This window comes from Gymnoscopelus braueri (genome assembly GCF_963280865.1).
Source record: "Gymnoscopelus braueri genome assembly, chromosome: 23".
Taxonomy (NCBI): Eukaryota; Metazoa; Chordata; class Actinopteri; order Myctophiformes; family Myctophidae; genus Gymnoscopelus; species Gymnoscopelus braueri.
The window spans coordinates 16,341,170-16,356,686 of record NC_137625.1 but is presented as its reverse complement, the minus strand read 5'-3'; the positions used below and the strand labels follow the sequence as shown (position 1 = coordinate 16,356,686).

At 40.9% G+C, this 15,517-nt stretch overlaps 1 protein-coding gene across 2 annotated transcripts in view; it reads right to left on the bottom strand.

Moving 5' to 3' along the window:
* Positions 1 to 15,517, bottom strand: part of snd1 (staphylococcal nuclease and tudor domain containing 1) — a 352,436-nt gene that overhangs the window by 325,489 nt on the left and 11,430 nt on the right. For both annotated transcript variants that reach the window (XM_080420799.1, XM_080420800.1), the window contains exons 5-9: positions 12,657 to 12,817; positions 10,509 to 10,600; positions 6,501 to 6,659; positions 5,663 to 5,769; positions 3,663 to 3,753 (exon numbers count right to left, since the gene is read on the bottom strand). In XM_080420799.1, the coding sequence (XP_080276925.1) occupies positions 3,663 to 3,753; positions 5,663 to 5,769; positions 6,501 to 6,659; positions 10,509 to 10,600; positions 12,657 to 12,817 (610 nt within the window). The remainder of the gene's footprint in view (positions 1 to 3,662; positions 3,754 to 5,662; positions 5,770 to 6,500; positions 6,660 to 10,508; positions 10,601 to 12,656; positions 12,818 to 15,517) is intronic.

Here is a 15,517-nt window from a genome sequence, read left to right as displayed (position 1 = left end):
GCAGGACGGGGGGTAGAGGAAAGAGAAGAGGAAGGAGAGAGAGATATGGGGAGAGGAGAGCGCCCGCTGTGATCAAAAGAGCACCGGGGTTCGAGCAGTGTTGTCAGCAGTGCAGTGGCAGACCTGCACAAAAGGAATTTGGAGAGAGAGTGAGTGAGTGAGTGAGTGAATAGCTCCATGGATTTTGATGAGGTCATATTTTTCCTTATTCTCTCAGTTCCTCTGTTCTTTTCATTCTCATAACTCTGGAAACTCTTCTCTGTACACACACACTTTTCACAGCCTGTACTCAGGCTTGCAGAGATGGGGAGGGGTTCAGGGAGATCTTAGGAGCACCCCACGTTGATATAATATTAATGTTTATCCTTTCGCCAGCCTTTTCCCTCTGACTCAGGAAAACACACACAGTTTATTTTCTCCCCAACCGTTCTAGTTCTCTTTTATTTTTTTTCTGCGGGGTGCAGTTTCTCAAAGTCATTCTGTAAGCAGATTGTCAAAGCAACACCTTTTATGTAAGTAACCACAGGCTGGCCATTAATTCTTCACGGTCTTAAAAGTTCAGGGCCGGGAGGGACCCGAGGGCGTGTGGGGGGAGATAAAACCCATACTTCAGGGGTATTAAACCTTAAAAACAAATACAAATATATAGGCGAGGGGAGGGTTGGTAGGGGGGGCGGAGGGGCGAACGGCTAAACTCAATTTCAAAAATGGAAAAGGAAGAAGGAGCCAAACTTTCCGAGCTGTGGGGAGTCAACTCCTCGATGCCACAAATCAGGACTTAGGAGAAGTATAATGCATCATCGTACGGCGACAATGAGGTTAGACTGAATTACCGAGCCCGGTCCGGGGCGGGACGGGAGTCCATCTCACTTCATTGGAAGTGACGGCTGTTGACAAGGACAGCGGACGGACGGGCTAAGAGGGCCATTCAAAGGCACTCCCCTCATTCTGGATATTAAAAAGGATCCCTGGCTAATGTGCCTTATATGCCTTAAATTATAATTGTCCTCGATAACTACATTTTAACCCATTAAGACCTGGAACGTCAAAGCATTCCTTTACACTTTGGCTATTGAAAAATAGCAGATATACAAGCTCATAGCGCGGCACCGAGTGCCGCGCCATGAGCTTGTAGATCTGCTATTTTTGAGAAATCGTAAAAATGTTTTTTTTCAAGCGAACATTTGTAACTCAAATCTTTGCTTCTGGGGGTCCCTGAAACAAAATATTTTGAGATGGGGGTCCTTGGCCAAATACATATAGGGGTCCCTGACATGGAAAATTTGAGAACCACTGACATAGTAACATATATATATATATATTTTTTATGTTTTTAGAAGACATTCTAAAAACATTTTGTAGAATCGGCCTCAGGTCTTAATGGGTTAAAATTAAAAACACCTTCAATATTTTATGTGAGGGACAATGCCCGTCGCAAGTTGATGTCATTTGTCCATGCGTACTCCAGCCCTATGGAATGTATGGATATTTAAATATTGATTTGAAGCTTAACCTTAGGAAGTATTAAGTTGTTTTTTATTTGCACATGCATTCTATACATTCCACAGGGCTGGACCACACATGGACAAATTACATCATCAACTTGCGACGGGCATTGTCCCTTTTGAGTGAAAGATTAACTATTTCTAAAATAAATAAAATACTCAAGGTGTTTTTCATTTTACATTTTAGTGATAGAGGGCAGTTATAATGTATTAAGGCATATTAAGTCACATTAGCCATGGATCCTTTTAAGGGTGCTTGTTGTCTCTCATCCAAACCCCTACCACCCAAAACTAGGGCTGCAACTATGCATTATTTACTTAACCCATTAAAGGGGAATTTGGGACCACGGTTTTCTATGATGTTATGATATCCTAGGATGAATGGTACAGTAGAAAATGTTCATAACTCCATCCCGGGTCCGCCACAGCAAAAAACGCACGCCAATAGGCCTTGCGCTAGAATGCATATTTTGGGTCTAAAATTCCCCTTTAAGACCTGAGGCCGATTCTACAAATGTCTTCTAAATCACAATAACAGTTTTCTGAAAAAAAACATATGTTGCTATATCAGTGGTGCTCAAACTTTTTCATGTCAGGGACCCCTAAAATGATATGTATTCGGCCACAGACCCCCCATCTCAAAATATTTTGTTCCAGTGAGCCCGCAGAAAAATATTTTGACGAATGCATGGATTAAAGCTAAATCAAATCTCATGAATTAACGTTGTTAGACCAAGTCCTAATCTGTGAAACAGCGTGAAAGGAGCCCCACACACACAGTGTTCCATGAATCGGTCTCAAGGACAGATTCTGCTAACATGTAGTGGTGTTGTAGGTAGAAATAAACACGGCAGCACTCGGGAGGAAGTGGACAAAGAAAGGGGAGGAGCCAAACCGAGTTCATGTTTACACACAAAAAGGAGGCAAAATAAGTGAATGGGTTTCCAGATTGGCGTTTCATAAACAACTAGCAAAATACGTAAAATCACAATGTTTTGGTAGCCGTACCAGTAGAAGAAATTGCAGTCTGAGGCTTTAACCTTTGCTTCTATGAAATATCCGAGATCATCAGGGTTTTTTACTGGAAGATTGAACACGTAGTCTACTGATAGTTTGACCACTTCAAATAATCTTTCATCTATGACTAATAACCGCAAATGGGCTGTGACGCGTCGTATGCTCGTAGATGGCCTATTTTCGGCGAGTGACACTCTTCCATAGAAGACCATGTTGACTTCTATGGAATCCAAATGACTGATATCAGTTGTGGCGACTGAGAACTTTAAATCCACGCGGCTGTCTCAAAGAGCTCTCTGCACTCTTATGCCGCAACAGCCTAAGGGAGAGTCAGTGGAGGGAAGAAAAAAATAAATAAACACTGCAGTGGATTGTCATGCGACGGCACGCCAGACAGTATGGCTTTCTGGGACGTCTCCCGTGGCGCTGATCCCAGGCCTGCTTTTAACCCATTCAAGCCGGGGAACTGTCATTTTAGATTTCTTGGGCTATTCAGAAATAGCAGATCTACAAGCTCATGGCGCGGTACCGATTGCCGCACTATGAGCTTGTAGATCTGCTATTTTTTTTAAATCGTGGAAAATGTGTGCAAATCTCAAAATATGTCGTTCCAGGGACCCACAGAAGCAAAGATTTTAAGTTACAATTTTTCGCTTTAAAAAAAAAATATATATATATATATACAATATATATCCAAAGATTTGCACACATTTTCACGATTCTTTTCAAAAATAGCAGATCTACAAGCTCATAGCGCGGCACTCGGTGCCGCGCTATGAGCTTGTAGATCTGCTATTTTTTAATAGCCAAAATCACACACAGATGCGTTCCCGGTCTTTAATGGGTTAAAGACCGACAGACAGGCAGGCCTGCATGTCACACGTTGACGGTTTTATCCCTTACCGCTGCACAATTTTTATCTGGACTTTTCAAAGAAAGTTTTTGTGCTGACTTCCTATGGGACACAGGAAGTAAAAAAAAGATTTAAACTGAAATTCCAAGACGCTGGTAAAGACAGACCAGACACAGATTTTTTTTGTCAGACGGACTCGAGCAGAGTGAGATGAACAGATAGATGGGGCAAGCTGAGGAAGAATAAATAAAAAGAGGAAAAAATAAAAACTAATTCTGTGCTCTTACCTTGGCTACAAACACCCTGTCCTTCTGGTCCATGTTGGCTGTAGGTGCGACGTAATCCTTCCAGATACGGACCTTTTTCTCTTTGGCAGACCTGAGCCGGGAGAACACATCATCAAACCCAAGGATTCATGTCATATATAGAGCTAGTGTCGGGCAGAAATCTCCGTATTCAAAATTGTTGTGTTTTCTTTAACAACCTACTTGATCATACTACAGCACCAAACAAAAGTAACCGCGTTTCGAGCTTGTGGATCTGCTACTTTTGCTAATTTTTGCATTTGAATCCTGAAAAGTAACAGATTTGGACATATGAGGTTTCCACCCGACAGAGAAGATATACAATTGGATACCACACTGGACGCTGCCGTTCATAGGAGCGATGCATCGACGCGTCCGCCACATACAGTAGTATGTTAGTACAAGGCGTGCCTCCTAATGCATGTATATGGCATGTACGTCTACTAGGGCAGGGGTTCCCAAAGTTGGGGTCGCGGAAGACCGACGGTGAGGTTGCGAAATTATTTTGGGTCATAAAGAAAATTAATAAAACCATTTTTTTTTTTTTCAACAGAATGGATGAAATACAACCTAAAATTATTACAAATAGTACATTTTACCATTTTAATACATTTCAAATGTGCACCGAACGTGCAAGTTTATGTGCATAAATTACCTCCAGGTTTAGGTGGGTTCACGAGTCAATGGCCGCCTTATTTTGGGGTCGCGGGCTGAAAAGTTTGGGAACCCATGTACTAGGGCTGGTAAATTAATATTCGAATTACGAATATTCCTCGAATATGGTGGAAATATGTATATTTGAATATGAAAATTAATATTCGAATTTAAAAATAATTAAAACATTTAAAAAAAGTTTTGTTGTTTATTTGACAGGAACAATACAAAAAACAATCTATTATTGGATCGAGCACTTGATACATTGTTTTTTGTATTGTTCCTGTCAAAAATAATTAAAATGTTTTTAAATATTTTTTTAAATAATAATATTCGAATATTTGCCAATTTTTAAGACCAATATTCGAATATCATTTCTGAGGAAAGTTACCAGCCCTAACGTCTACTGAAGCAAGAGGTCTCTACACAATTAAAGCCAAAACTCGCTGAATTCTCAACCCATTTTCACACGGTTTGGTGTGAAACAAATTAATCACTGTTTTTGACTGCGGTATGTGTTATGTCTATGATGAAATTAACCACTGCAATCTGTAACTTTCATGTCCTACCCAGGCTTCTAACCCGGGTGCCTCACGCAAGTGCTGAAGGCTTTTACCACTGAGCTATAGCCTGGCATTGGCAGACTGATAACGTGGATTCACTCTCATGTTCCTTTCCGGTATCAGTCCAGAGTAGACTCATACCGGGGAGGAACTTGAGGGTGAATCCACGTCATATACCCTACCTACCGCATGATCTAAACGTCTTAGTTATATTGTGTGAACATGATATTTGCTTCTTCTTCTTCTTCATTTTTTTTGCCTATAATGTCCAAAATAGGGACGCCGGGTAGAAAGTGCTTAAATACACACAGTAAAAAGGCCAGTAAAATAATTAATCTAATAAAGGTGCCGTCTGCATCCATTACTGCAAACTGCGTTAAGTGGAAAGCTTGAGCGTGAATATCCAAGCAAAACGAAAATCAGTGAAATCATATTCAATTGTTGATTTGACATTATTAGTACCGTATATGTATTAGTACATGTATGTACGTAGCCTACTTTAGACTTGCCTCCCAAACATTTGCCCTTTCAAAAGGCTCAACTTATTTTTGTTCCGAGGTTCACAGCTTAATGCTATTCTACTTAAAACATGTGGCATGACAGAGGGTCTACAACTATATATGAAAAGTGTACTTATGTGTGTGTCAGGAATGGATACAAACCTGACAAATCAAATTCAGACTTTAGGCAACAAACACTTTTCCGGTCGTGCAGAAATCCATTTCCGTGTGCGTGCGTGCGTGGATGCGTGCGTATAGTGTTTACCGTTCAGCTGCTCGAAGTTTGTCAGCTCCCTGGGTGTAAACAGCCATGGACCAGTCCACACAGCGGGCAAATCCCTCCTTCAGTAGAAGCTCTGTGATGTTACCGTTCTGGAGATGTGGGAGCACAAATATTCAATCGAAATATTAATAGGAGACCAAAAAAATAGCTGATCTACAAATGAACTTTTTAAACACTTAAGGGATATTTCACTTTCAAAAAAACGTCTCGTTATTTTATCGTCTACTCAGGCCTTTGTGAGCCACCCAGACAGTTTTTAAGTTGCTCGATTCAGTATTTAGATATTTGATATTAATTTTATTAGACACGCCCCCTTCCTATACAAACCCATTGTAACTTCAAACTCCATTTTAACCATGTTAGATTCATCAAAAACACCCGTCCTTGGTTCTGGTGACTCATACCGCCCCCCTAATACGCGAGGGGGCCGTGTTTTTTCAATTACGTTTTTCATTTATTTTTAATATTTTTTTAGGAAAATGAAAAAAATAAAATGCAATAAAATAATTAAATAAAATAAATGAAGAAAGAAAATCGGAAAAACACGGCCCCTCACGTATTAGGAGGGCAGGGTGAGTCACCAGAACCAAGGACGGGTGTTTTCGATGAATCTAACATGGTTAAAATGTAGTTTGAAGTTACAATGGGTTTGTATAGGAAGGAGGCGAGTATATCTAAATACTGAATCAAGCAACTTAAAAACTGTCTGGGGGGCTCACAAAGGCCTGAGTAGATGATAAAATGACCAAAAGGCAATATTGGCCATATTGGCACCCTTGACATGAAAATTTTTGACTTAAGTTACTCTCACGGTTCTTACCGGGTGCACGATTGATCCCAGTATGATCTGGTTCGGGCAGCTCTCCAGGATGATCTGGACATCTCTCTGCAGAAGACGGGACTCGGTGAAGAACTTGGCTTCTGCTGCGAACGGCTCCGGGGACTCTGTACCGTCTGCCTCCCGCTTGAAGCTTGGGCACTGGGGGAGCGAGGGAACACGTACGCATTAGGGCTGGTAAATTAATATTCGAATTTCGAATATTCCTCGAATATGGAGGATATATGTATATAATCGAATATGAAAATTAATATTCAAATAAAAAAAACATTTTAAAAAGTTTTTTTTTTTTTTTACGTTTATTTGACTGGAACAATACAAAAAACAATTATTGGATCCGAGCACCTGATACATTGTTTTTTGTATTGTCCCTGTAAAAAAAAAAAAAAGACCAATATTCGAATATCATTTCTGAGGGAAGTTACCAGCCCTAGTACGCATACAAACAAACCACGGTCAACAACAAGTGCCACGTGAACATTGTAACACAAAACATCAGATGTTGGCCAGTGTCGGCTTTAGGGCTGCAACTATCATCTATCATGGGGCGGCAGTAGCTCAGGGGTAGAGCGGCCGGATGGGAACCGCAAGGTTCCCAGTTCGATCCCGGGCGTCCCCCAGAGTTAGTGTCGAAGTGTCCTTGAGCAAGACGCACAATCTATGCAAAGCGCTTTGGATAAAAGCGCTATATAAATGCACCATTTTAACTATCGATTTCTTATCAATCGATCACTTTTCTGTGTTTTATATATTTTTTTTAATATATTATTAATGAATCGACGTTAAAACGTTTCTAATAGATTTGTTTATAATCGATTAAAATGATTAACAACTTGAGCCTAATTTCATACTTTGGCATACGGAAGCAAAAATACAGAAAATACCCGATCTACAAGCTCATTACGCGTGTCAGCTTTATTTAGCCAAGTTGCCGTTACTAATGTACATCACTGGAGAGGACAGAGACAAATAGCCCCCGGGGCGTGTGTTAGCAGTGCGTCTTGCGGAGGGAAGTGGTTCGCTATCATCTGTGTTCTCCCCATTGTGCGTCTGTGATCGCCTATAAACCAATGTCAGCATTATGAACATATTTTCTTGTAAACAAGCACAACAACGCTAGACAGATCTAAACAAAGGAGAGGGAAAAAAAGAGAGAGAGAAAGAGAGCGCAGGCCAGATAAGGCTTTAAACAGCCAAAGAAACACCTTCAAACGGACACAATATCTTCCAAGTGGGAGATGAAAAAGATTGGTTATCTTGAGAGTGGTCCATTGGCAAAGCTTGACTCGGCTGAACGAGACGGATGGGGGAATTTGGGCGAGAGAATATAAACACGGCAAGAACAAACGCAGATTTGTCCAAGCGAGAAAATAAAAACACTGGCGGCCTAAACCTCGGTTCTTTTTATTGTATTAACTTTTATAAAAAAGCGACAGCGGACCCTCCCAGCACTTCATTAGTTTCTGCGACAGGGAAATGAGCGCAAGGAGGCAAATGGTGTGGAGTTAATAAACCATGAATATAGGCCTCACATCTCAACCACTGACTTCTAGCACAGTGATTCTCAGCCTGTGGACAGGGGCCCACTGGTTGCCAAAACTCTCACTTTTTATTTATAATATAACATTAATCCATTAAGATCTGTGTCATTTTAATATATTTCTATGGCTATTTATTTATTTTTTATCGTGGAAAATTAAAGATAAAGTTAAAGATGTTCGCTTGAAAAAAAAATATATATAAATATATTCAAGATTTTTCAAAAATAGCAGATCTACAAGCTTGTAGCGCGGCACTTGGTGCCACTTTCAAGATTTTCAAGTGGGCGAAGATCCAGAAAAGGTTGAGAACCACTGCTTCTATCAGAATCACTGGTGGATCTAGAAAAATGTTCACGGCAGAGCACATATACCTCCGCCAGGGTGGCGGTTTGTCTATAATGTTGCCGTCAGGCAGAAACCTCCATCTCCATATTTTAACTTTCTGTGTTTTTTCGTAAATCGATGCCCTACTTCAGTGGTTTTCAACCTGTGGGTCGGGACCCCCAGGGGGGTCCCGACATGATTTTGGGTGGGTCCCCAGATGACAGTGAAGTGACAATTTAAGTAACCTTTTAAATATCTTTAAAAAAAAGTAAAAATTTAAGAAAGAATACTATTACTGCATCAAAAGTAATTAACTATACAAAAAAAAAAACTGGTCAAACATTGTCAAATAATATAAGAAAGAGACAAAAATAGCCGATCTGCAAGCTCAAAACGCCTGGCGTTGCGAGGTGTTGTGAGCTTGTAGATGGGCTATTTTCACAATATTTATCTGTGGATCGGAGTCAAACTAAATGCCTCAACTCCTACATTCCAAGTGCATATCAGGGTTGGGGGTCCCCAGTTCAAATATGATTATTTTGGCGGGTCGCGGCCTGAAAAGGTTGAGAACCACTGCCCTACTTGATCATACTACAGCGTCACACAAAAGCATCGAAAGAAGCAGATCCACAAGCTCGAAAGACGGCGCAAAGCGTCGAGTTTCGAGCTTGTGGGTCTGCTACTTTTCAATTTCAATCCTGAAAAGTGACAGTTTTGGACATATGAGGTTTCCACCCGACAAAGACGATAAGGTGTTGGCGGCACATCTGGCGTCATGCTCAGACAGTGGCCTCTCGAGGTTTGCAAGGAAACTGAATGGCCAGTTAATCAGTCAATCTTCCTGGGCCCACGGTAAACCGAAAATAGCCGATCTACAAGCTCACGACAACATTACCTTGTCGATGGAGGTAGTGAACATAGTGACATACTGTCCTGTGTGTCCTCTTCAACAGCATAACTATTGTTAACTTCTTCAAAAATGAAACCAAAATCAATTTATTAACAAAACAAAACAAAAAGCAGCAATAGTTAAATAATGAATAGCAGGAAGTAGCATAGGAATAGTGGTAGAATGAGTCAGCAGGTTCCAGTGGCTTGATGGTGGATTTACACTCATTTATATGTAAACATTCAGAGGCTAGCAGTTATTTATTCCTTGTTTTATGCCTTTTTCAACAGCCACCAGCGTGAGGTTACCAGCCTACTATCCAAGGGGAGATTCTTAAGTCTGGAACAGACCTTAGTGCCTTTGTAAAACTTGGAACATCCCCTCGGCGATATGACCTTTAAATGCTCCGGAGGTCGTTTTAGTTTTTTAGTTTTTTTTTGTTTACCTTACTTTTAACATTTTACCTGTTGGGAATTTGTTTAAATCATTTTATTCCACATTTAGCCCCTTGGAGGATTGTTTGTTTATGCATTACCATTTTTCTCTGTGAACAGGGTGCTCAAAAGCCATTTGCCGCATGTGGGATTTCCGTTTGAAGTTGAGGTTTGACATTCATACAGTACAATATAACAAAACAAGTCAGCAGACTGCACAGTTTTCCCATAATCACATGCGCTGTGCTTGCTTATGTTGCTTGGTCTGATCATATCTGTGTGCGGTTTACAAATCAGTAGAGTGGGAGTGCTCAAATGTTCCCCCAGATAGAAATAATGTTACGGTTAAACATTAACCACATGAAGCCTCGCGTCCCAATTCTGGGCCTGTTATAACAGGAAAATTTTGCCGAAAATAGGCAAGCATTCAGTGAAAGGAGTTCTCAACACGTCGCAACACAGAGTTTTTACAAAGCGATTTAGTGTAGAGGGAAAAAAGGAGGGGATCATGTATAAAGCCCTGGTCGAACACAGTCAATGGAGTATAGGGCTTAAGTGATTAACCAATTAACAGTGGTCAACTATAAAAAAAATAATGTTAAAACAAAGTTCAACATTGATATGGATTAGTCATTCTCATACATTCTCTCATTGGACTGATTTATGGAACAGTTCTTCTTTGAGGACGTCTCATGTCATGTGGCAGATGATGAAATAATATTTCACAAAAAGAAAAACAAGGGGTCAACTCATTAACTCCTCCTCATACACACACACACACACACACACACACATATCTCACCTTGACTCCAGACAGCATGACGGTGACAAGATAGTTGTCTGGGAGAAGCAGCGCACGCACGACACTGCCGTCACGCACGTGTTCAATGATGGCTTGAAAGGGGGGGAAAAGGGGGGGGGGGGAAGAGTTTAGACTCCATGAATAAATACATTCAAAATGGTTCTGGTGACTTAGCCCATTAAGACCGGGAAAGCATCCGTCACTTTAACCATTATTTCATACTTTGGCTATTCAAAAATAGCAGATATACAAGCTCATAGCGCGGCCCGAGTTCACGCTACGAGGTTGTAGATCTGCTTCTTTTTTTTTTTATTGTGGAAATTTGAGCAAATCTTTGAATATATATAGATTTTTAAAGGAAACAAAAAAAAATGTATGGGGGTCCGCGATTTTTTTATAAAAGTTTTTGATCAAAGATTTACACACATTTTCACGATAAAATTTTTTTTGCCAAAGTATTCTAAAATGACAGAGATGCATTCCCGGATTGAATGGGTTAACCACTTAAGTATGTGTTCGTACTGCATTCATAAAGTGCCTTTCTAGTCAGGTGAACCAATGGAATAGCTTTGTGATGTAATTAACAGACACAGATGCGGAGGCAGCCATGCACGACGCCTGCCTGCTCCTTAGTCAGGGCAGGGTTCAGTGTCTTACTCAAGGACATTGCCACGTGCGAGGTCAGGAGCCAAGATCGTACCAGGAACCTTCCAATTCACAGGCAACCGCTGTACCTCCCGCGCCAAAAGGTGCTTGTGAGTCATATTTTTTTTATTAAAAACACTCTAATCAATGCTCTTTTTTTGTTTGTTTCATTACTTCCTATTCCACTCATCTATCCGGTATACTGTATGAGTTTGTGGAAAGACAGAGACCCCCGTTACTGAACAAACACTCTATGGCAAATGATTGCTATCGAAATATATAGCTATTTAACACTTATTTTAACAAAGGAATAGCACTTACAGAACCTTTAACATTACTCACATAATCATAATGGGTTCAAATCCCAGCTCATAACCTTTGTGTTGCATTACTTTCTCTCTTCCTTCTCATTTCTCTCCCTCTCTACAATACTACAAATGAATACTAAACTATCTAATACAATGAATATCTTTGTTTTAATTTCAAGGACCCCAGTTTAATTAGCAAATAGACCCACTTGAAAAGATTGTCTCTCTCTTGTACCCCAATCTACACCATAGAATCCTCAGTGTGACTGAGTGTATAAATCTGACACTGTGTTACAGACCCGTAATGGTCCATTTGGACCCCTGGTGGAGTGGTGGTCCCAAGACCCGACGTTGCAAACCAGTGATCCAACACATACTGTACTGTCTAATACAGCACAAATGCCCTTAAGTAAACAAAAGAAACTGAGCAGAATCCCAGCAGGCTGCAAGAGATCAATGGTTAAAGGAGACAAGACAATTGACCAGATCAATGTCGACGTAGTGATCGAATACTAGCGTAACATAACAGGTCTAGTGAACATCTAAGAGCTGTTGAGATTATATGTTTTTAATCATTTAAACTCGCATCTCATTCATCTGATACCCCGAAAAAAACCTCTGACAACGACAAAGAGAGTGAGTCAGCTTTATGAAACACATTTCAGACCATAATTGTCTTTGGAGATGGGCTCTTTGTGCACCTACGTGTTAAACGCGTGCGTGTGTATATAAGAGATGTATATTGGTATTCCAACCGTAGACCGCAGCAACTCAATGAGGGCAAATTTAAGGCTCTGCGGCTGAATAGCTTGCAAACCATTCTCCAAGCGAGCCCTGCTCTCTCTCGTGAACGGGAGAGAACAAGGAATAAAACAATGGAGAAAAAAAACAAAAGCCCCTGTGTTAATTTCCCCTATTCATTTAATGAGCTGAGCTGCCGTTAACGTTGCTCGTCCGGAATGAATGGAGAACCAAACATTACACGTCGGGTAGGTGAGGAGCGAGAGACCAGAGGACTGAAGCGTTAAGGGGACGTTTATGTTTATATTAGGATGATGCCATTACATGCTGCAGAGTGGATATTGCCTGCACAACATCGGAGCTAAAATGGCAGCCAGCAAATTGGGCTTAGACCTGGAAAAAAAAGCAGGGCTTTGGGTTAGCGTGTGTGTGTGTGTCTCCATCGTGCATTTACCGTTGACTGGTTTCTGGTGCATCGAGTCGACGTAGTTGCGTGGATTCTCCACGACGTATTTCATGTCACGGATGGTGTGTGTTCCGCCGCCCTCGCTCCACATGCCTTTCTTAGCACTTTTGGACGTGTCCTCCAAATCACAGAGTCTGGCCTGTTCTGGACTGCACACACACACACACACAGACACACACAAACACAGTTAAAGCGTTAGAAGAGACTAGGGCTGAATGCTATGAAAACTGACAATGCATTTGGTTTTTCAATATGTATTGCTTTCTTTATGCATAAATCCTTTCAGGCGATCTAAACTTCAATAGCTCCATTCGGAAAGAAGTTATCACTCTAGCAATGATTAGTGTGATTTCAGAGGGGGAAATAAGGCAGTGGTTGACTCCGACACCTCTGGGACCGAATGTGCCTGCAAGACCAGTTACTAAGAAGTCATTAAATCATTATGATACTTATCAGATGGCCTGCATGGTTTTTCTTCCAGATTGGTTTCGTTTTCCATCAAGAAGTAAAAGTGTTTAGTTCTATTAACTCACCAGCTGCCAGAGTTATTTCAGATTTTTAGCTGTTGGCTGCCAGAGATTTTTAATTGAAAAACAAAAAGTACTCAGGAGCCGAGATACAGAATTTTTAAGTTTTAAGTTAACAAGGAAGTGGATAGGAGTCTAGATCTTCAAACAATCATATCTCCTAGGTCTTAGGGTCAAATACATTTTTTTTTTTTTCAATAGAACGCATTTATGCGTTATTGGCGGCCAAGCGCACTATTTATTAGATCGCATTAATGCGTTAATGGCGGCCAATGAGTTAAAAAAAGGTTTTTAGCACAATGTGACTGACTTGCCCAAAGTCAAATTTGCCATAGCATTGTTTGATTGGCTCAGCAGAAGATTTGAACTGGAGACACATAAGACCTTCGTATGTGTTTCCGGGTTCAAATCTGCTGCCGAGCCAAATCGACGAAACTATGGGAAAATGAACAGGAAACTGTTATGACACCTTCCGGAAACCCGGAACTACAGCTATGCACAGAGCCTATTTGCCTCCACTATCCTTCGCAATACCACTGTTGCACATGTGTACATTGCGTGTACACATGTGCACATGTGTACATGTCAATTGCACTGAAACAATAGCCTAGATTGTGCAACTCCATAAGACACAAGGTCACAAAGGTATTTGAGACAAATATAGATGCAATATTTATGACAATCACAACTAGTATGTACAGTAGCGTTCTGAAGGATCCACACACAGCAGAGCTGCAAGACTTTAATCCATCAGTCTTTTGGACCCGAGTTTAGCAAACAAACACAAGACTGACATTGACACTAACATTTTCACTCCTTTTGCTGGCCAATGTCGTTTTCCCCTGGCCTAGCTGCTTACAGCGCCTACATGACACTTAGAACATGTGTCACATCAGCAGTAGAGGACCGATCCATGTTTCACGCAAACGCTAACCTCTATGCTTTGTTCAGACTGAAGGCAAAACCGATTTGTTTCTCAAATCTGAACTTTAGGACTGACTGTCCACACTGTCATTTGCAAATCATCAAATCGGATTTGTGCATTCAGACAATGGTCCACCTTTCTGCATTCGTTGCTGTGGTAATGGTGTAAAGAAATATGCATGAGTAATGATCAATTTATATGTGTGATTTGTGAGTTTGTAGATCACATATTTTTGGCTAGTACAATGCTTCAGTGTCCATCTTTAAAAATCGGATTTGAATCGCATTTCAAACCACCTAGGAATGTGGTTCAAATCTGATTCACAAAAATCAGTTTCCATGCGTTTCTTTTGTTTTTTTTGGGGGGGGGGGGGGGGGGGGGTCAGTTTAGACTATCAAAACTGATAGCAATATGGATAGGCAGTCTTACGGTAAGCACTCAACCTCATTATGTGACCCACACCCTCTCTACCAGGATGTCACCCCCCTTGCTTCTGGCCGTAGGTGCCGTACCCATGTGCAGAAAGGTCCGTTTCACAAAGAGAGTTTAAATACGTAATCTCCTCTTAAAGCTTCCGTCTGTATGTTTTATGTCCTCTCCTGACAGAGCGAGGTAATCGCGACTGTAACACCTGCGATTCAAACCGGGATCTCACGTGTGGGAGACCAATCATTTACCGCTCATGCAAGAGGGCATCCCTGGCTTGAACAGGAGAGATATTGCTTGGCTTATGAGCTTCGGGCAGGGCTACTTGTTATCATTCGATTATTGATTTACTTATGTATTATTTTATTATTAGATTACTATTTTTATGCATTTGATGCATTATGTGTATGATGTATCATGATGTTTTATCTTGTGTCCTTGCTTACTGTAAATCACTCTGGATTAAGGGCGTCTGCTAAATGCCTAAACTGTAAACTGATACAGTATACTGCCCAGCCATACCATGAAACATCCCTGTAACATAACAGGTATGATCCTGACATTCTGCTGAAGTTTAATTGAGCGACAACGTGTCAACATTTACAGGCTGAACCTCTTTATCCGTGGAGAATGAAGACATCAATTCAACAGAGCGCAGCAATGTTTGACTTGAAGTGCTGCTGATAACCAGACTATTATGAGAGTCTATGAAAGCCAGAGGGGCTTGAAAACAACTCTATCAACATTCAGTTTGCATATCTGCCCCGCAATTAATCTTGTTCCAACTTCTGAAGGCATATCTAAAATGGGTTTGATTGTGGAGTTGCACGCACCCACCCTGGGCCGCCCTCCCCTCTTTGTTCTTCTATGTCGTCTTTCAGTGCTTTGTTATAAACTAGCTTCTGTTAAAACACAGCCATCTCAGACGGGTTTACAGCAGCTTGACTTAAGGGCAAGACCCAATAAACACT